The sequence below is a fragment of the Neoarius graeffei genome, chromosome 2 (genome assembly GCF_027579695.1).
Source record: "Neoarius graeffei isolate fNeoGra1 chromosome 2, fNeoGra1.pri, whole genome shotgun sequence".
In the NCBI taxonomy this organism is placed as follows: Eukaryota; Metazoa; Chordata; class Actinopteri; order Siluriformes; family Ariidae; genus Neoarius; species Neoarius graeffei.
This window is the reverse complement of record NC_083570.1, coordinates 97,050,192-97,071,679: the sequence shown is the minus strand read 5'-3', so window position 1 is coordinate 97,071,679 and position 21,488 is coordinate 97,050,192. Positions and strand designations below refer to the sequence as shown.

Genomic DNA, 21,488 nt, shown 5'->3' with positions numbered 1-21,488 from the left:
TACTGTCGTTTAAAGGTGGTGTCTATGATTTTTAATAAAGCTTGTATATTTCACATATACAAGTTATATCTACTCTCTGTAAAAATATCTGCTCAGAGGAGAAACTCTGGTTATTGTGGAACCCAAAGTTCTGTAAGAAAAAAAAAAGTACATGCCCCACCAACATCAAACCATCCAACCAATCAGGACAAGCAGACTCTCTAATCATCTTGTCTCTCATAGTTATGATACCTGCCTAGACAGAATAATAGTCATGTAATATAATAATAGCAACAAGAGAGTACATGGGTACTAGAATTCTCTGCTAGAGACCAATATTCATGTTGTACAATTATCTGCTATGATCTAGAGGTTCTAGAACATTCTGCTAGAAACCAACCTGAATTGTGAGAGAGGAAACACTAGGGATCCAGAGCTCTTAAGCTACAATACAATAGTTGTATTAAAGAATGTTGCATTCTAGAATAACACCATTAACAAGCTTCTCGAATTCCATGATAATACCAATATACCAGTTCTAGAATTCTCAGATCCAGAAATGTATTGTAGTTTTAGAATTCCCAGCTAGGAAACACTGGGGTTAGGGAACTCTTATGCAGGTATAAACAATGTGTGGGTTGGAAAATTCTTGTACAGACCAACACTCAAACTCTAGAATTCTTCACTACAGACCAATATTCATGTTCTACAAATATTTGCTATGATCTAGAGGCTCTAGAACGTCCTGCTAGAAACCAACTTGAATTGTGAGAGAGGAAACAACACTAGAGATCCAGAGCTCTTAAGCTACACAATACAATAGTTGTGTTAAAGAATATTGCATTCTAGAATAACACCATCAACAAGCTTCTCGAATTTCATAATAATACCAATATACAGGTTCTAGAATTCTCAGATACATAAATGTATTGTAGTTCTAGAATTCCCAGCTAGGAAGCAACATTGCAGTTCGGGAACTCTTATGCGGGTATAAACAATATGTGGGTTGAGAAATGTTCTTGTACAGACCAACACTCAAACTCTAGAATTCTGAGCTATAGGCCAATACACAGGCTCGAGAATTCTTAGCTACAGACTAGCAGGCAAATATTAGAATTGTCAGCTTTGGATCCACACTGGGGTTAGAGAACTCTTATATAAGTACAGGATAATATGCAAGTTCAGTTTTGGTTTGTTTTCAGTTACAAACTATTACTTAAGTTCTAGATTTCTCACCTACAGACTGATACATAGTTTATAGAGTTCTTATTGACAGAACAATATGCAGGTTCTATAATGATCAGCTATGTCTCAACATTTAAAACTTGCAGATAGAACTTTGTACACAACAATAAATGGATTCTACAATTTTGAAGTATGATCTAATACTCAAGTTTTAGAATTCTTAACCATGAAACAGGGCTGCTGTTCTAGATTACTTAGTTGTAATAATCTTAGTTGATGATTATCAGCTGTGGAACAACACTAGAGTTGTAGAACTTGAAGTTACAAAACAATTCTCAGGTTCTAGAATTTTCAGGTTTAGACATATACCCTTGTTAAAAAGACTCTCAACTCCAGAACAATACTGAGGTTCTAGAATTTTGGGGGCATGCTAATATTTGGGTTCTAGAATTCTCAGCTATAAAATTATACTAAGGTTCTATAATTTGTTGCTGCTATTATCTTACCTGATAATGTTATAATTATCAGCTGTGGAACAACATTAGGGTTGTAGAACTATACTAAGGTTCTAGAATTCTTGGCTGTTATTATCTTAGCTGATAATGTTAGAATTATCAGCTGTGGAACAACACTAGAGTTGGAGAACTTAAAGCTACAAAACAATTCTCATGTTCTAGAATTTTTCAGGTTTAGACATATACCCTTGTTAAAAAGACTCTCAACTCCAGAACAAGACTGAGGTTGTAGAATTTTTGGGACATGCTAATATTTGGATTCTAGAATTCTCAGCTATAAAACTGTACTCAGGTTCTATAATTCATAGCTGTTATTATCTTACCTGATAATGTTAGAATTATCAGCTGTGGAACAACACGAGGTTTTTTGTACTTAAAGCAGCAATATGTAGGTTCTAGAAATGTCATGTTCAGAGATCTACTCTAGTGTCAGGACTGTCAACTCCAAAATAATACTGAGGTTCTAGAAATATCAAATACAAATCAATACGCACATTCTAGAATAGCTGAAATGGTGTTTGTGAATTCGTTTTGAAGGATGTGGCTTTATTCTGAATTTTGAGTTTCAAAACAGAGTATCAGTTACAACCTACTATACCTACTACTTTCTCTCTATTCACTCCCCCCCCCCCCCGCCCCTGGTGTATGTGCAGGGCGTTTGCAGGAGCAACAATCCACGACTGCTTTAACTGGCTCTCGGTGCTGGTGTTGTTGCCCCTAGAGGTAGCTACAGGTTTACTCAGCTATCTGGCCCAAGCCACTGTTTCCAGCTTCCACATGCAGAGTGGAGAGGAAGCCCCGGAGCTCCTCAAGGTCATCACTGATCCTGTCACTAAACTCATCATACAGGTGGGTGGGAAAGAGAACAGATAATGATAGGTGTGCTGATATTCAGTACAGCAGCATGACTGTAAGTGTGATATTGCTTTTATACAACAGCTTTACCAACAAGAATTTAATATGCATGGAATAAATCACATTTCAGATGCAATATGCAGGCACAATATTTCAGAAGCCACAGCTGGATAGATCGTTGCTTGTTGCCATGCAACACACAGACTGACTGACAGATTGTAATAACTGTAGTAATGGTTTCAGTCTAATGAACTACTGCTAGGATTGAAATTTTATGTAGTGAACATGGAAAAGGGAAGTGATACACACTGGGAAGCATCCCAGTGCTGTTCATGCTTGGAATGTTGCTTGTGTAATCAAATTAGTGGAGTGGAATTAACTTTAACTTTTGTATTCTCACAGGGACGTATGGTGGACACTGAGCAAAATCCAAGCCTAGTGATAAATTAATGAATAAAATCTTTAGTTGTTTAACAAATAAGAATGTGCAATCATATGGTGAAGCTATTCAACAGTTATTCCACGAAATCGAGTCGGACATGAGCTGATAGCCGACGAGGCGCATAGCACTGACTGAGATTGACTGGAATAACCAGTGTTGTAGTCGAGTCACTAAACCTTGAGTCCGAGTCCAGTCTGGAGTCCAGTGTTCAAGTCTGAGTCAAGTCCAAGTCATCAAAAAAAAAATGTCGAGTCCACTATTAATCCGAGTCGAGTCCAAGAACAAGACTCCAACCGCACCATTTGACGATGGCTGTTTTAACGCCATTAACATTAGTTTGTTCCTGAACATGATGTATGAACAGGCAAATATGCTTCTCTTTGTCAGGGAGTGTGAAGTATTCTGTCAGAGATGGTTGGGAGACGGATGGAAGTACAGAAGGTGTGTTTATTAATACAAGTGAAGACAGGTAAAAAAATCCAGAATGGCAGGCAAAATCATAAAACAGTGAAACAACCAATAGGTCGAGCGAGGCACAAACAGACTATCGTGGACTCAGCAGAATCAAAGATGAGAAAAAGGAAATCAGGGATCAGGAAACCAAACCAGGAAATTCTCATCTCATCTCATTATCTCTAGCCGCTTTATCCTTCTACAGGGTCGCAGGCAAGCTGGAGCCTATCCCAGCTGACTACGGGTGAAAGGCGGGGTACACCCTGGACAAGTCGCCAGGTCATCACAGGGCTGACACATAGACACAGAAAACCATTCACACTCACATTCACACCTACTGTCAATTTAGAGTCACCAGTTAACCTAACCTGCATGTCTTTGGACTGTGGGGGAAACCGGAGCACCCGGAGGAAACCCACGCGGACACGGGGACAACATGCAAACTCCACACAGAAAGGCCCTCGCCGGCCCCGGGGCTCGAACCCAGGACCTTCTTGCTGTGAGGCGACAGCGCTAACCACTACACCACCGTGCCGCCCAAACCAGGAAATTAGGCTCGGTAATGTGTCAGCAACACAACTCAATACTTCGCAAAGTGTGTTTTCAGTTTTTATATCGACGCGCTGACTGCGCCTTAATCCTGTGCAATTGTGGAAACCTTACGACATTACCATCAAGCCACTTCCCTGCTCCTCTGCCTCCCATTAACTATATCCCTGTCCACTGGTTGCCACGCTCCCTCCCTGTAAACAGAACTTCCCATGGTGGAGCCGACGTTAAAAACCTGCATTCCCTGACGTTCCACAGGATTTTACCGGCAGTAACTACACAACCATCAAACTCATTTAACGCCAAATTCGCTCTGTTCAATGCTACTGTAGGTCTCTATCAAATAAGACATTTATTTTAAATGACATTATGTCGTCTCATTTGCTGGACTTTTTATTTTTACAGAGACTTGGCTAGCCGCTGGTGACATCTCTCCTTTTGGAGACCTCTGCCCCTCCCACTGCAGCTTCCTGAACTCACCTAGACTGACTAGCTGTGGGGGTGGTATAGCCACCGTTTTTAAAACTTGCCTTAATTGTAAATCTGTGCCCACTGATACTTACTCCTCTTTTGAAGTTCAAGTTCTCAAAATCCATGTCTCAGTTCCTATATTATGTGCTCTTGTCTACAGACCTCCTAAAACCAACAGCCTGTTTATTCAAGAGTTTTCTGACCTCTTATTGACTCTAGCCTCCCAATCTGATAAACTTTTAATATTAGGTGATTTTAATATACATGTTTGTTGCCCAACCAAACCCATGGTTAAAGAATTTGTAAACTTAATTGACTCTTTCAGTCTTTGTCAATCTGTCTCTGGTCCAACACATTATAAGGGCCACACTTTAGATCTTGTCTTATCCTCCGGCCTCTCTGTGTCTGGTCTTGAAATGGTTGACATGGGAGTCTCTGACCACTCCTTGATCATGTTTGATTCCTCTTTACCCCACCTCAGTCCAAGCCCTCCACTGCCCCCCTCGCTGACCAGGTGCCACAGCCTTACATTTCTCTAACACTTCCATGGTCTCACAAGCTCAGCACATTTCTTCTGTCCTCTCTTCCTGTAATGATACAGAGGAGCTACTCTCCCTGTTTAATGCCTCCTGCTCTGTCACTCTAGATTCTGTAGCGCCCTTAAAACCTAGACGGCCCAACCTTACTTTTGTACGCACCCCTTGGCTAAATGACTCCACCCGTTCCTCAAGACAAGCCTGTAGGAGGGTGGAGCGAAAGTGGAAAAAAGACAAGTTACAAGTGTCTTATGAGTGGTTCAGGGATAATTTAAAAATGTATCAATGTACTGTTAGGAAGGCCAAAGAACAGTATTACTCAGACTTAATTTCTACAAATGCCCACCGGCCTAAAGTGCTGTTCAACACCATAAATTCAATTTTAAATCCTGTTACCCCATCTAATGAATCTCGTGAGTGCTTCTCAAACTTCTTCACCAACAAAATTGATCTGATAAGAGCCAGTATCATTCCCCCACTAACAGACCCCTCAGATTCTCATGCCATCACCACCCATTTCCAACACTTTCAGCCAGTATCATGCTCACAGCTAACAGAAGTGGTTCAAAACATGAAACCTACTTACCGTACTGCCCTCTGGACATCCTGCCATCACGTCTCTTTAAGGAGGTTTTCTCTATCCTTTGTCCCATTGTTTTGGCCCTCATCAACAGCTCCCTAATGAGTGGCAGTGTCCCTTTGAGCTTTAAACATGCCATTGTACAGCCACTCCTCAAGAAACCCTCACTTGACTCTAATAACCTCAAAAATTATAGACACATCTCTAAGCTGCCTTTCATGTCAAAGATTCTAGAAAAACTTGTTTTTAACCAGATTTCCTCTTATTTGAAAACATTCAATATTTATGATAAATTTCAGTCTGGTTTAAGATCTGTGCACAGCATAGACTCTGCTCTTTTAAAAGTACACAATGACATCCTTCTCACTATTGACTCTGGGTCTTGTGCTATTTTAGTATTGCTTGATCTAAGTGCAGTTTTTGACACAATTGACCATGACATTCTTTTTAAAAGATTAGAGGAAGATGTTGGTTTGAAAGGGCAGGTACTAAAATGGTTCCACTCCTACCTAACAAACAGACACTTCTCTGTCAGGATTGGAAACTGCTCATCCTCCTCCACCCCTATCAAATGTGGAATCCCTCAAGGATCCATCCTGGGTCCCCTTCTGTTTTCTTTATACATGCTTCCGCTTGGGTCAATTTTTAAAAGACACAATATTTCCTATCACTGCTATGCAGATGATACTCAGTTTTATCTGCCAGCTTCGCCTGATCCCCACTCCACAAACAGCCTCATGAGCTGCCTGAACGACATTAAATGTTGGATGGCAGGAAACTTCCTTCAGCTGAATGACAGCAAGACTGAGGTGGTCATCTTTGGCCCCTCTAATTCAGCTGCCAGTATCACCCCCACCCTTGGTCCCTTGTCTGCATATTTGCATAGTGAGGTTAAAAACCTTGGTGTTTTTATGGATAATACTTTGAGTTTTAACAAGCAGGTGGCAAATGTGGTGAGAGGTAGTTTTTATCATTTGAGAAATATTGGAAAGCTAAAACCAATATTAGCTCCAAAAGACCTAGAAATAGCTATTCATGCTTTTATTACTTCTAGGTTAGACTACTGCAATGCGCTTTATCTGGGCTTGCCTCATTCCACCCTCACATGCTTACAGATGGTCCAAAACACTGCAGCTAGGCTCCTTACTGGTACAAAGAAAAGGCAACACATCACTCCCATCCTAGCACAGCTACACTGGTTACCTGTGAGATACAGAATTGATTTTAAAGTATTGTTTGTTTTTAAAGCCCTAAATGGTCTGGCCCCTCAGTACATTTCTGATCTCCTCATACCTTGTTCTGCTCCCATATCCTTCAGGTCTTCATCACAACTTCTTTTTTCAGTGCCCCGCACACGCCTAAAAAACAAAGGTGACAGAGCCTTCTCTGTTGCTGCCCCTAAGCTCTGGAACAGTCTTCCTAGATCCTCTCCCACCATTGATTGTTTTAAATCCAATTTAAAGATGCATTTTTTCTCCCTTGCTTTTGGCACAATCTGAGGTAGTAATTTCTATTTTCATTTTTTTAAATTTTGATTTTATTTTCAATTTTAATTAGTGGTGTCAAGTCTACCCCTTTTAATTATTTAAATTACTTTTATAAATTGTTTTGTTTATTTTTATATTTTATATATTTATGTTATTATTATTTTTTTTTACACTTTTTTGTTAGCTTGGGTTTTAATCTAGTTCAATGTCTTTATTTATTCTGTTTCCCTGTAAATGTTGTTCCAAATCTTGTGTTGTGTTGTGAAGCACTTTGGGGCCAACTTTGTTGTATTTAAATGTGCTATATAAATAAAATGACTTGACTTGACTGTGCAGGTGCGAGTCGTTTACGGCACGTGTGCGAGAGTCCGCTTGGAGCGCATGCTGTCCGGAGTGCACCTGAGAGTCTATCTGATGCATGCGCTAAGGTGCGCAGGTGTGAGAGTCTTACATGAAATTAGTACAAAATTAATATCGATATAAAGATCTTATGCGGGCGGCACGGTGGTGTAGTGGTTAGCGCTGTCGCCTCACAGCAAGAAGGTCCAGGTTCGAGCCCCGTGGCCGACGAGGGCCTTTCTGTGCGGAGTTTGCATGTTGTCCCCGTGTCCGCGTGGGTTTCCTCCGGGTGCTCCGGTTTCCCCCACAGTCCAAAGACATGCAGGTTAGGTTAACTGGTGACTCTAAATTGACCGTAGGTGTGAATGTGAGTGTGAATGGTTGTCTGTGTCTATGTGTCAGCCCTGTGATGACCTGGCGACTTGTCCAGGGTGTACCCCGCCTTTCGCCCGTAGTCAGCTGGGATAGGCTCCAGCTTGCCTGCGACCCTGTAGAAGGATAAAGCGGCTAGAGATAATGAGATGAGATGAGATGAGATCTTATGCCAAATTATTATGCCATTTTACAAAAAATAAATTAAAAAAATCAGAGTCCTCATCTCCAATTTACACGTCTGAATGCACTTAATGCACGAGTCCAAGTCCGAGTCATCAGTGCTCAAGTCCAAATCAAATCACGAGTCCTTAAAATTAGGGCATGAGTTGGACTCGAGTACTACAAGCCTGGAAATAACTTAAATAGCTTCACCATATCAATGATTGAGCATTGTAGTTGATATCCACATTCACTGGATTTTGAGAAACAGAGCATTTTTATTTTTTGCAAAATTTGATAAATAAAAACTTTACAGAAAATGTCTGACAAAATCATTTGCACTTAGAACGTAAACAAACCAGCAAAATGATAACAATTTGTGAAAAATGTGATAATTCTTGAAAACTAAAAAAAAAGATACATTCTTACTGTCAAATACTTTTATTCTATATTTTGTTGGGGTTTTGTTTTCGAGTAGTTTATTTTGTTCTTGGTTGGTTCAGCAAAATGTTCCACCATTTTGTTTTTCTCTACTCACTGTATCTGAGCTGATAGCCTAGTAGTAGAGTAGCCAATCAGAGCATGTGATTGCTCATATCCAGTGAATGTGGATAGAATAATCATAATTAAATGCTTATTTAACACTTATGGAAGGAGTCTCCAGTGCTAGTGGTTTGTTAAAGGTAAATTTATTCCTTTACGTGTTCCATCATGGGAAAACTTTCAGGACAGAGGGTTTTATGGTTTCTGAGGAACATAACCAACTGCATTTGTGAATCAAAAACATACAAAGAGAGAGAAAAAAAATGTATAGTTCAGATACACACTCCTACTGCTTCATTTGAAATCATACCTCTGTTCAAGTTTGAAAGTAACTCCTGTTCTATCTAGTTGGATAAATCTGTAATAACTGGCATCGCAATGGGAGATGAGAGCATGAGGAACCGCAGTCTGGTCAAAGTGTGGTGCAGCAGCATGGTAATGTCTCATTTTTACTTTTACTCCACCTACACATTTCTACCTATGTCAGAATCATGCTAAATGGAATTATTTACTCCGTCCTCTCCTCATTTACCATTGACACCACCTGATATATTAATTTACTCAATCAATTCCTCATTCACTGCATCCATTCCTCATTTACATATTAATATTGTCTATTCTGTTTGCCCTCAATGTATTCCTCATTTACCTGTTTACTCCATCAGCTGCTTCTTTTCTCCACATGCTTCTTAGCATATCTCAGCATACTGTACTCCTCATGTATTCAAATTATTCCTCATTTACTCCATCTATCATTACTATTGCCTAGATATATTTCTTTACTTATGGCATCTACACTCACCAGCCACTTTAATAGGAACGTGTTCTTGGCTGCAGGAGTGGAACCCAATATGGTCTTCTGCTGTTGCATGCTGAGATACTTTTCTGCTCACCACGGTTGTAAAGAGCTGCTATGAGTTACTATATCCTTCCTGGCAGCTTGAACCAATCTGGACATTTTTCCTTTGACCTCTCTTATCAACAAGGCATTTCCACCCACAGAACTGTCACTCACTCAATGTTTTTTGTTGTTTGCACCATTCTGTGTAAACTTGAGAGACTGCTGTGTGTGAAAACTCCAGGAGATCAGCAGTTTCTGAAATACTCAAACCAGTCCATCTGGCTCAAACCAACACCCATGCCACAGTGAAAGAAAGTCACACTTTGAGATCACAATTTTTCCCATTCTGATGTTTGAAGTGAACATTAACTAAAGCTCTTGATTTGTATCTGCATGGTTTTATGCATTGTGCTGCTGTCAAGGAATTGGCTGATTAGAGAACTGCATCAAATAGCAGGTGTATGGATGTTCCTAATAAAGTGGCCCGTGAATGTATTCTTGATTTATTTGATCTAGTTATCATTTATATGTTCTGTTACTCCATATATTTCACAATTTCTTCCTCACCTATCCTTATTTCTCAGCTATCTACTAAGCCTATATTTAACAGTTATTCCATGAAATCGAGTCGTACATGAACTGATAGCCGACAAGACGCGTCACACCAAGTCGGCTATAAGCCATGTATGACGGGACCGAGTGGAATAACTGTTTAATTCTATCCACATTCACTGGATTTTGAGAAACAAAATAAACAAAAACTTTATGCAAAACGTTTGACAAAATCATTTCCGCTTAGAACGTAAACAAATCGGCGAAATGACAGTAGCAATTTGTGAAAAATAGGTACCCTCTGGGTCCATGTGGCTACTGCTTATGAATAAAATTGTTTTCTGATCCCATGTCCATACAGTAAATATAGCATATATATTTACTCTATGAGGCAGTAGCCACAAAAATGAAGCATAATCCAAAAATGACCAATTTAAAAATCACAGAAGTAAAATATACCAAGTGTCTGTACTTTATATTATTCTACTCTTACCTCTTACAGTTTTCGAAACTGAAACCTCCGAACCGAGGCTGACATACACACGTTGTCTCCATGACCCAAACTCTTATTTCCCGGAAAAGGCCCGGCGCTAGAGCTCAGTGGTCTCAATACTCTTTTCAAAAACGTCCTGAAACAACTCAGAAGTGCGTCACATCTCCATCACACATGGGACCACTGGCCGAAGAAGGCGAGGAAAGGGGGACAACCTGGAGTATATTTTAAAATAGGGACGCACTTTCCCTTGGTAATAAGCATAAACATGGTTGAAAGTGATTTCTTTAGTCTAGTCCATTTATTTCGAATGGTGAACCGAATTATATACACTCACCGGCCATTTTAATCGGAACACGTATATGTGTATGCGCAGTGCACGATTGTTACACTCTTACAGCACGATGACATAGTGGCTAGCACCTCTATGTGAGGCAGTAGCCATTAATGTGATAATAATTCTTGAAAAATAAGAAAAGATACGTTCTTACCATTAAATACTTATATTGCATATATTTTTTGCCTTTTCTTTTGTATTTTGGGGTTTTTTCTTCTTCTTTAGAATTTTTTGGCGGTTGGCAAAACAACTTAAAGGTGCATTACTGTCACTGGGATGGAGTGGGGAACAGGAGATTATTATTATTATTATTATTATTATTATCGTTATTTTTTATTTTTATTTTTTTGGAGGGGGGTAATTCTTTTTGCTATTTCTGTTTCTTTTAAATACTCAAAAAAATTTTTTTTGAGTTTTGTTTTCGAGTAGAATTTTTATTTCGTCCTCGGTTGGTTCAGCAACACACTCTGCCATTTTGTTTTTCCCTACTCATGGTATAAGCTGATATCGTAGTAGTAGAGTAGCCAATCAGAGCATGCAATTGCTCATATCCAGTGAATGTGGATAGAATAAATAGTATTATACTCCTTTTCTCCACCTGAAACAGATTAAAATAAAGTGCAAAAAAAAAAAAACCTTTAGTGGTTCTCATTCCTAGCCCTGCTATTACATATACTAAGCATTCTGATTTATCTAATAATGTCAAACACAGGGTTTTTAAATAACTGAAATTTGGGGGAAATATAAAGCCTGCCTGAAACTTCACCTTCTTCCTAGTTTTTCACATCACTCACTTTCTCGACTAGTAACAAAGCTTCAGCTCCCACCATCTCTTCCCCGCTATTCAGTAGCTCCTACCTAGAGTCTTTAGTGGCATGTCTGTGTGTCTGGCACAAGTTCTCCTTACTTTTTGACAGTTTCACAATAAATCTTCATGTCATTTGGTTGAAGACGTGATCTGTACTCACAAATGAAAGCTTTGGTGCTTAATGAATATAGTCCCACCTGGCACATTTTATAAACATCGGTCCATTAAAAATACCCCAAGGAAGTTGTGTACGTACATGTGATGTCCAGTATAGTTTAGTGATCATCCTGCTTTAACATATCTGACTGAACTCTTCAGGCAGTGACCAGGTTTATGAGGTGTATTAGAGCAGGAACATCACCTAACTACTTTGTGCTGAGTTCAGCACCACCGTTTAAAGATTTCTTCCAATAAGCATGAAAATTCCTCGAAGTGTGCTATGCAAATATCCGTCGAGTATTGACTTATGAAATTACTTTGTGTGGAGTGTTGTCTACACACAGAGTAGTTTCACAAGTCAATACTAAGGTGAAAGTGAAGCTCTGTCAATCATGGCTGCTCTTGTTCATCATGTAGAAATCCTGGAAAAGATTCATTTATACAGGCTGGTTATTTCCTGTTATGAGTCATGCCATACTGATACTACAGAATACAATATAAATACAGTATGCTGTATTTATCTCTCTCCACTTGCCTTTCTTCATGGTATGCTCGGTATTTGCTGTCCTGGGCATGTGGACGTGCTGAGCTGTCCTATAACACAATGCCCTTTGATACAAAGCTGCTGTGTCCATAATCATTATGCACGTGTGCTAGTTGAACTTGAACTTGGACTTAAGCCCATTTTTTCACACATGATATCAGTTTGAAAGCTTTAACAGAAACATTGGAGTTGTTATATTATTTCAACAACTCAGACTAGTGCATTAAAAGGGTGATGTAATATTCCATGCACACATTACAATTTAATGACCTCAATTAATTTAGTCAAGTGTTATTTTATAAGCTGCTGAATAATCATTATGGAGCCCATATTACTCATATAAAACCAAATAAAAACAAATTTGCAGAAGTTGTGGTAATTACTACAAGGATTATTTATGCCCTTACAAAAAAGAAGTTTATTCAAGTGTGCTTCTAGTATATTTCTTTTAAACTTTGTGAATTCTTACCTTTATAACTTCATTATAACTTAAGGTACAAAACACTCAAATTGTCTACTGGTAGTGTGCATGAGGTAAGGGTTAGGGCTAGAAAACTAATAGTATACCTAGAAGGGTAATTGCAGTATACTTCAAAACTAAAAAGAGGACAAGATGTATATAACCAGTAACTAATAGTATATTTCCAGTATGCTATAAAGTATACTTTAGTAAACTAAAAAGTGGACTAGAAGTATAAAACAAGTAAACTCCATATATTTCCAGTGTACTATGAAGTACGCTTTTGTAAACTAAAGAGTGGATTACAATTATAGAACTAGTAAACTATTAGTATATATGTTTACTTGTGGTATACTTGCAGTACAAAATAAAAAATACTGGATGTATACTCAAAGTTTACTTCTCTTAGACTTAAAGTATACTTTTTATAAACTAAGAGTGGGCCAATTTAGTCCCAAGAAGTATTAGATTAGTTTACTTACAAGTATACTGTAAGTACATTGATATCAGTGTACTTGGTACACAAAAGTATACTTAACCCTTTGATGCAAAACATGGGTCAAAAGTGACCCAGCTGAGTTTTTATCTTCTATATCTTTGCAATAAATTAATTCCATCATTCAGTATTCAAGGTATTCCTCAATTAACTTGTTTTTGATCATCATACATCTTTATTTTATTTTTCCCTTTCTTACTTTTTGAATAAAAACCCTTTTTGTATCACTACCCTTCTAATGCACAACATGGGTAAAAAATGACCTGCATTCATTTTCCGGGTTATTTCATGTATGGCTGAGTGTTTCTATGATATACTTTTGAAATCAATTCATTTTGTCATTTACTTTTCCAAATATGCAGTAAATATCTTGTTTTTGTTTAGCACAAATCATCATTTTTATTTTTCCTTTCTTAAGTTATGAACAAGCACAGCTTTTGTAATTCTACATCAAGTTTACACACATGGGTCAGAAACGACCTGCATGCATTTACTCCAGCGTTTGGTGGGAACTGTGAATTGTGCTTGTGTCAGACATTTCACAGCTCAGCACAGCGCCCTTTGCCCATCTAATACATGGAAGTAATGTTTTTCAATTGTTCTAACATTACCTTAGAAACAAATTGATTATGTTTAGGTTACCTTGAGAGTGAGTAGATTACTTGTCAGAAAGTTACAAGTAATTACTATTAGCTACTTAGCTGTTGACATATTCTACTTTAGTTAGCTAATTTTATTGTATTTGGCTTAGCTAACTACATAGTTAATAAATAAATAACTGGCCCCATTCACTGCTAAAGTAATTACTTGAAACAAATTATTATTATAATATTTAATTTTAAATCACACTTGGATGACCCATGTGTAGTAATATAAAAAGTATTTTTGTTCATAAAGTAGGAAAGAAAAAATAAATTAATGATTTGTGGTAATTAAAAACAAGAAATTTAAAGAATACTTGGAATATTCAATCATAAAATAAATTGATTTCAAAAGATAGAGCAAAGAAAAACTCAGTCAGCATGAAATAACCTGGAAAATGAATGCAGGTCATTTTTGACCCATGTTGTGCATTAGAAGGGGTGCGCATATGTTTTGCATCAAAGGGTTAAAGAAATATACTTTAACTTTACTTAAGTACACTTAATAAAATGAACTTGAAGTATACTTATTTTTGATGAGGGAAGCTACAGTACCAGTCAGAAGTTTGGACATACCTTCGGTCTAATTCAATTTTTTTATTTATTTCTATTAATTAAAAGCCACATCATGTCTTAAAGTAATGATGTATGGATTTCTCTTTACTTAATCAAGCGGTTCTTGACATAATATGGATTACTACAGTTGTGGTGTAGAATAGGGCTATTTACTGTATGTTTATTATTTACTCTTTACTGTTTGATCTCAAATGCATTAACAAGGCAAGAAAATAGTCCACTAATTACATTTTGACGAGGCACCTGTTAAATGAAAAGCATTCCAGGTGACTACCTCATGAAGCTGGTTAAGACAATGCCAATAGTGTGCAAAACATCATCAAGGTAAATGCTGGATACACTGAAGAATCTAAAATATGAAACATGTTGTTTGAACACTTTTTGTTTACCACTTAATTTCATCCATGTTCCAGATGTTATTTCATAGTTTTGATGTCTTCAATATTGTTCTTCAATGTAGAAAATACAGAAAAACCTATGAATGAACAGGAGTGTACAAACTTTTGACTGGTACTGTACAGATTGACAATATGCTAGACTCCTATTAGATGTTATTTCAATGCTTGCAATCTTCTGATTCATATACAGTATCATCTATTTGGCATTTTTTTATTTTTCAGGTTTTTTTTCCAATTTGATCTCTTCCTTTTATATTAGATCATAGTTCATTCGATGGCAAACAACAACAAAACCCTTTCATCAGTACATATTTTCAGTTCCCCAATTGAAGAAGAATCCTTCATTTTAGAAGAAATTGCTTTTAAGTTTAAAGGCAAGTGCTTATGTGTAAATGCAGAGGACTAGGCACTAACCATCATACACACTTTTACTTCAGAAACATCTGGCAACCTCAGAGATGTAACCTTCATGCAGATGATTTTACTAATTTGTATAGGAAGCCCAGACGATCAACTTTCCCTGAGTAAATATGAATGCAACTTTAGGAGTTACATTGGTTGCCACTGGACCTGAATAAATATTTACTTTCATTAAAGTATGTCTGCTGAATTAGTTGTATTTCAGTAGTCAAGACATTAATAATCTGAATAGGACTGTCACCCAGTGACGAACTGTTACTATTAGAGCTTGGATTTGAGCTCAGCCAAAACTTGTGCTCAGCCAAAAAGCACCAAGGCAAAGGATTTTGCAAGGGATTAGTGGCAGGCTGCCAGGTCGCTCCGTTGTGTGTAGTTATTGATGTTGATTTTAAAAGTAATTAAGTAAATTACACAGGGAAATGAATACTTAACTCTGAGTGAAAAATACTGTCGTGAGTGTGTGTGAAAGAAGAGTCTGGAGACAGAAATCTTAGTTTCTCGGTTGTTAGCCTGTGCTACTTGCTCTCGATAGCACTGGCTTGACTGCTTTATTAGCATTCGCTAACACTACTGATGAACACTACATCAGCTGGAAGGTGACTTCACTGCTGCGCTGATAGCGCCGACTCACGCTTAAGCTCGTGTTGGCCTTTGAGAAGGTCTAGGGTGATAAATTTTTGGTTCCTCCCACTATAAATCAAAATCCGATTGGTTAATTCATCTGTCACTTCCTATATAAACATACACTGCCATGGCCTTCTGTCCCGGCAATGAAGTCCTAACCAATGAGTGAGCCAGCTCTAAACTCTTCTCAGCCTAGAGACAACAAATAAAAAAAATCTCATTGGATAACTAATGTTTTCAGGACAGTAACCCTTTCATTTCTGAAGCAAATTTGATAGAAAATCAGGCCGAATTAGAAGAGAATAATTATAATGAAATTATAAAAGAATGAATGAAATGAAATATAACATTTGAAATGCTGATATGGGGCGGCACGGTGGTGTAGTGGTTAGCGCTGTCGCCTCACAGCAAGAAGGTCCTGGGTTCGAGCCCCGGGGCCGGCGAGGGCCTTTCTGTGTGGAGTTTGCATGTTGTCCCCGTGTCCGCGTGGGTTTCCTCCGGGTGCTCCGGTTTCCCCCACAGTCCAAAGACATGCAGGTTAGGTTAACTGGTGACTCTAAATTGACCATAGGTGTGAGTGTGAATGGTTGTCTGTGTCTATGTGTCAGCCCTGTGATGACCTGGCGACTTGTCCAGGGTGTACCCCGCCTTTCGCCCGTAGTCAGCTGGGATAGGCTCCAGCTTGCCTGCGACCCTGTAGAAGGATAAAGCGGCTAGAGATAATGAGATGAGATGCTGATATGTTTGGGCTTCTCTGAAGGCCTAGAAGGCCCTGACGGTTCCCTTCTGCTGTCACCCCTTTTCTTAATCACTTGTTATGTTTATACTTGATGTACTGTTGGTTCTGTTTTACTGCTTGATCTTGTCACACAAAATTCTATCCTATACATTGATTTTTTTTTTTAAATCTTAATGATTGCTTATAGGAGAATTGGATGCAGAGAAGGCATCTAATTTTAAATGTAAATGACACTTTATAATTAATTCTGTCTCTTTGTCTAGCCAACAGTGAATGTGACAGTGAGTGCTCCTCAGAATTGTTCCTCAGTGTTGCACTGTGGGAAGGATGGTGATCTCATCGCACAGGTTAATGCCGAGAGGTGTACGTATAATCTCTGTGAGCTGAATAGGAATACAATATGGGAATACATTCTTTTGAAGGATTCAGTCAATACACCATCATTGCTTGCTTCTTGTATTTAATTCATTCCATTATGTTACATTTTTCATGTCCTGAATTTCTAATTAGGTCATCAACTGATAGGGTGTGATTAAAGTTTTATGATGTGAGGCCAATCTCAGAGAGACCTTTGCCATTAACTAGCATTCTTTTTCTCTAATGGCTTTGGTCCTTTTCCAAATTCTCTTTTCCAAACACATTTATCACCATTAATTCGAGCCACTATTCATCATGCCAAACCAGGGCATGCTTCCTCCTCTGTTTTTAATGAAGTTACTGTAGTGTGTCCAAGCACTTTGTTTTATTAACCTCCACTCTTCTATCCTGCATGTTTTTGGCTGTAGGTTGGCACATGTTTGCCAAGACTGACTTGTCTGATCTTTCTGTGGGTCTGATTCTCCTGGCTGGATCTCTCGTGGTGCTCTGTTCCTGCCTTATCTTCATTGTCAAGGTCCTCAACTCAGTCCTAAATGGTCAAGTGGCACGAGTCATTCAAATGGTCATTAACACAGGTCTGTTTTTTTTTTTTGTAAGAAACTTGGTGAACGATGGTGTAGCTCATTCTAGCCCAGTCTATTCCAGAAGGAATGATCTAAAGTGGGCCATCTTGCACAATAAATGTTGCAAGCTATATACTGTACACTATATACAAGCATTATAAATATGCTATATACACCCTAGGAATCCTGACACCCTAGGAATTTTCTGGCCTATTCACCAGAAAGAATCCAAAATGGCAAGGAATTGACCAAGAAGAAGCAATTTTTGTTGAACTGCTCATTAAGGCTTAATTAGTCCATAACTTCATTAATATGCACCCTAGGTACCTCTACCTTCATGCCAGAAAGAATCAAAATCAGTGAAGAATTGAGGGACAAAAAGTGATTTGTATGGATTAATTATTTATTAATCCATAATATAATTAATTATTAATTGCCTGCCAGCCAGATGAGCTAATAATTAACTTTGGGCTGGTAACAGTTACTTTGTTTTGGATTGGGTCACATCACACCACCCATTTGTTGATTATTTTCCTTGATCAGCAGGCCATGCCATGGTTTATTGCTTTCTTAAAAATAAAAGTGGAATCTGAGATGTATACCTTCCAGAACCTTCCAGATCATAACCCATCCAGCAACATCAATATAAACAGCTATGTATCTAAGTGAATGATTATTGAACAAATGAGAAAAGTGAATTAGAGTTCAAGGCATCTGCATGCCAACATGTGCCTATATGGCCAAAAATATGTGGAGACCTGACCATCACACCCATATTTACTTTTTGAACATCCCATTCCACCCTTTGCTATGATAAACTCCACTCTTCTGGGAAGGCTGTCCACAAGATTTTGGAATGTGGTTATGAGAATTTGCGCATTTAGCCACAAAAGCATTTGTGAGATCAGGCACTGATGTTGGGTGAGGAAGCCTTGGATGTAGTCAGTGTTCCAGTTTATACAATTCAAAGGTGTTCAGTGGGGTTGAGGTCAGGGCTCTCTGTAGGATGCTTGTTCTTACATTCCAACCTTGAGAAACCATGGCTTCATTGAGCTCTCTTTGTGCACAGGAGCATTGTCATGCTAGAACAGGTTTGGGCTTCTTAGTTCCAGTGAAAGGAAATTGTAATCCTACAGCATTCAAAGTCATTCTACACAATTGTGTTTTTGAAAGTTTGGGGAAGGTTCACGTATGGGTGTGATGGTCAGGTGTACTGTACAGTGATCTATTAACTTTTTAGTTTTCAGTAATTATTCAGTTACTGTTCTAAATCATTCAGGAACTACAGTGAAACTATTAAGAAATGTATATGCTAAATCATTTTAAAACGAGAAAGCCATTTGGTTGAGCGCATACCTCCACCAAGCCACATACGTAATTGGATTTGCATCAACAACTAATCAGTTGTTCCTTGACCCATGACCCACCTTTCTTCAAAATTTAATCAGAATCCATTCAGTACTTTGAGTTATGTTGGGACAAGACAGACAAACAAACAAGAGTTGGCGATAATAATAATAATGAGACTATATAATAAAGCCAAAGAGGCTCAATAGGACATCCAGTGCTGAAGAGAATAAAAGGGCTAAATCATAGTGACTTGACTGTCTTGAAATTTAACTATTTGTAAATCAAACACACCATCCCTATTAATTTATTTTTTATTTTTAATATGCAGATTTCCCAGACCCATTTGGCTGGCTGGCAGGATACGTGGCCATGATTGTCGGGGCAGGAATGACTTTCCTGGTCCAGAGTAGTTCAGTCTTCACCTCCGCCATGACACCACTCATTGGTGAGCATTCTTACAAATGAACTTCTCACTGTTAATTTTAATATAAATGGCTCCAATCAAAGGTACCAATAAATAAGATAATTTAAATGGATTAGGAGATCAGTACAGGATCCTACGCTGCTCATTTAGCAATATACTTCAGTGAAATGAATGAACTTTAGGCTTGTATTTTAATCAAGACATTAAATCTATACCGTAAAAACAAACTCAGTGTTCCTTGGTGCATTGCTTGCTCAGTCCATTGCTTAATTAATTAAAACAATCCGAAGCCTGGCATGGTGCTCAATTTATCTTTTTTTTCCAGTTGTTCTTGTTATAACGGTAATTATAACAAAGGATTGCAAATATAGGGATAATAATAGTCATGTACGGATCATTGGTTAGGACATCATTATTATTTACAGTCACAAAAACCTTCAGAATCATTTGCATGGCCCGAGTCCGAAGATCAGAACGCCATGAACATGTCGGCCTGAAGCCGTGAGCAAAGAGTGAATATTTAATAATAAAAGTGATGAAAAAGCACAAATTAATGAACAGATCCATCAGCAACCCTTAGTTAAACTTTAATTTGCATCTCAGCTTTGGTGTTTTCCAGAGAAAGTGCACAAAGTCTAATTGTTAACAAGAGGATCTGCTGTGCCAAATGAGTCAAACCCACTGACCTCACATTTCACAGCTTCATAAGAACAGAATCATTACCGTATGTGGAACCACGTGACTGGCCCTGGACCAGGCACAACCACAATTAGCATGAAAACAAATCTATTGTTTTTGTCTTTAATGAGGCTGGAAATTAGATGAAGTATGGCAAAGAAAAGATGTAAAGATATTTAGTGTGCTTCTTATGAGTGTCCGAGTTACCAAGAGCTTTCCATCAAATGCAACAGATTAATTAACAGGGTTCTTTAGCCTTGTGTTCTGTGAGTCAGCCAATTAAGTTGCTTTCATATGCTAGCCTCTGTATTGTATATAACACTAGCGCTACTGGTGTAACTCATCTGTTTAAAGCCCTGAATCACCTTTCACCTTCATACCGTACTTGCAGCATGACAGAACTAGAGTGACAGATATCCATACTCATTACACTAGGTTTAGTCGATACTCTCTGGCAATACCCAAGTCTGGCAGCCATGGTCACAAAACTTTTGTATTCAATGTCATTAAGTCGTGAAATGATCTGCCAAACAGCTTTTGGTCAATCCAGTCTCTCTCTAGTTTTAAGCACAAAGTAAATAGGCATTTATTTAACTGCCTTCAGTGGGCAGTTTTAGATTATTTTGGTCAGTTTAATTTAACTGGTCTGCGGTTAGCCTTTTGGCGGCATGGTGGCATAATGGTTAGCACTGTCGCCTCACAGCAAGAAGGTCCTGGGTTCGAGCCCAGCGGCTGACAAGGGCCTTTCTATGTGTAGTTTGCATGTGCTCCCTGTGTCTGTGTGGGTTTCCTCTGGGTGCTCTAGTTTCCCCCACAGTCCAAAGATATTAGGTTAGGCTAATTTGTGGCTCTAAATTGACTGTAGGTGTGAATGGTTGTTTATCTGTGTGTTAGCCCTGTGATGACCTGGCGACTTGTCCAGGGTGTACTCCGCCTCTCGTCCATAGTCAGCTGGGATAGGCTTCAGCTTGCCTGCAACCCTGTACAGGATAAGCAGCTACAGATAATGGGTGGATGGTTAGCCTTTTGCATGTTCTGCCATAGGGTTCTTGATGTGATCTTTCTGTAGTGCTCAACTACATGATGCTACTCTTGGGTGCATTATAATACTATTGTATCTTGCCTTTTATATCCAGCTAGCAATTTAATAATAATAATAATAATAAGTTGAATTTATATAGTGCCTCTCATACCCAAGGTCGCTTTACAATTAAAAAAAAAAGTCCACCAAAAGAAGGTCAGGATGTCATTCCAATGGTGTAGTTGCCACAGTCCCACCAAAAGGTGCATGAAGATAAATCCCACACTGCCTGCACAACCGCTTCAATGCCGCTGGGCAACATCACTCGGAACATTGTGCCATGGATCCACAAAGCAAGTACAGAATCAACGTTGCACAGAGCGCTGGACAACCCTGATGTTAAAAGAGCAACGAGCTCACTGCAGTCCACAGCCAGGAGCACAGGCATCACCCATGGCAAACCAAGGCCTGGGGGGAACTGACACCCAAAACTGGGTCTGGAGCTACACCACAACCGG

General features: G+C 38.6%; 1 protein-coding gene across 1 annotated transcript in view; it reads left to right on the top strand.

Moving 5' to 3' along the window:
• LOC132874501 (sodium-dependent phosphate transport protein 2A-like) overlaps nt 1–21,488 on the top strand; it is a 61,653-nt gene that overhangs the window by 27,135 nt on the left and 13,030 nt on the right. The window contains exons 6-10 of the mRNA XM_060910734.1: nt 2,333–2,528; nt 8,817–8,903; nt 16,820–16,919; nt 17,342–17,509; nt 19,176–19,292. Of these exons, the coding sequence (XP_060766717.1) occupies nt 2,333–2,528; nt 8,817–8,903; nt 16,820–16,919; nt 17,342–17,509; nt 19,176–19,292 (668 nt within the window). The remainder of the gene's footprint in view (nt 1–2,332; nt 2,529–8,816; nt 8,904–16,819; nt 16,920–17,341; nt 17,510–19,175; nt 19,293–21,488) is intronic.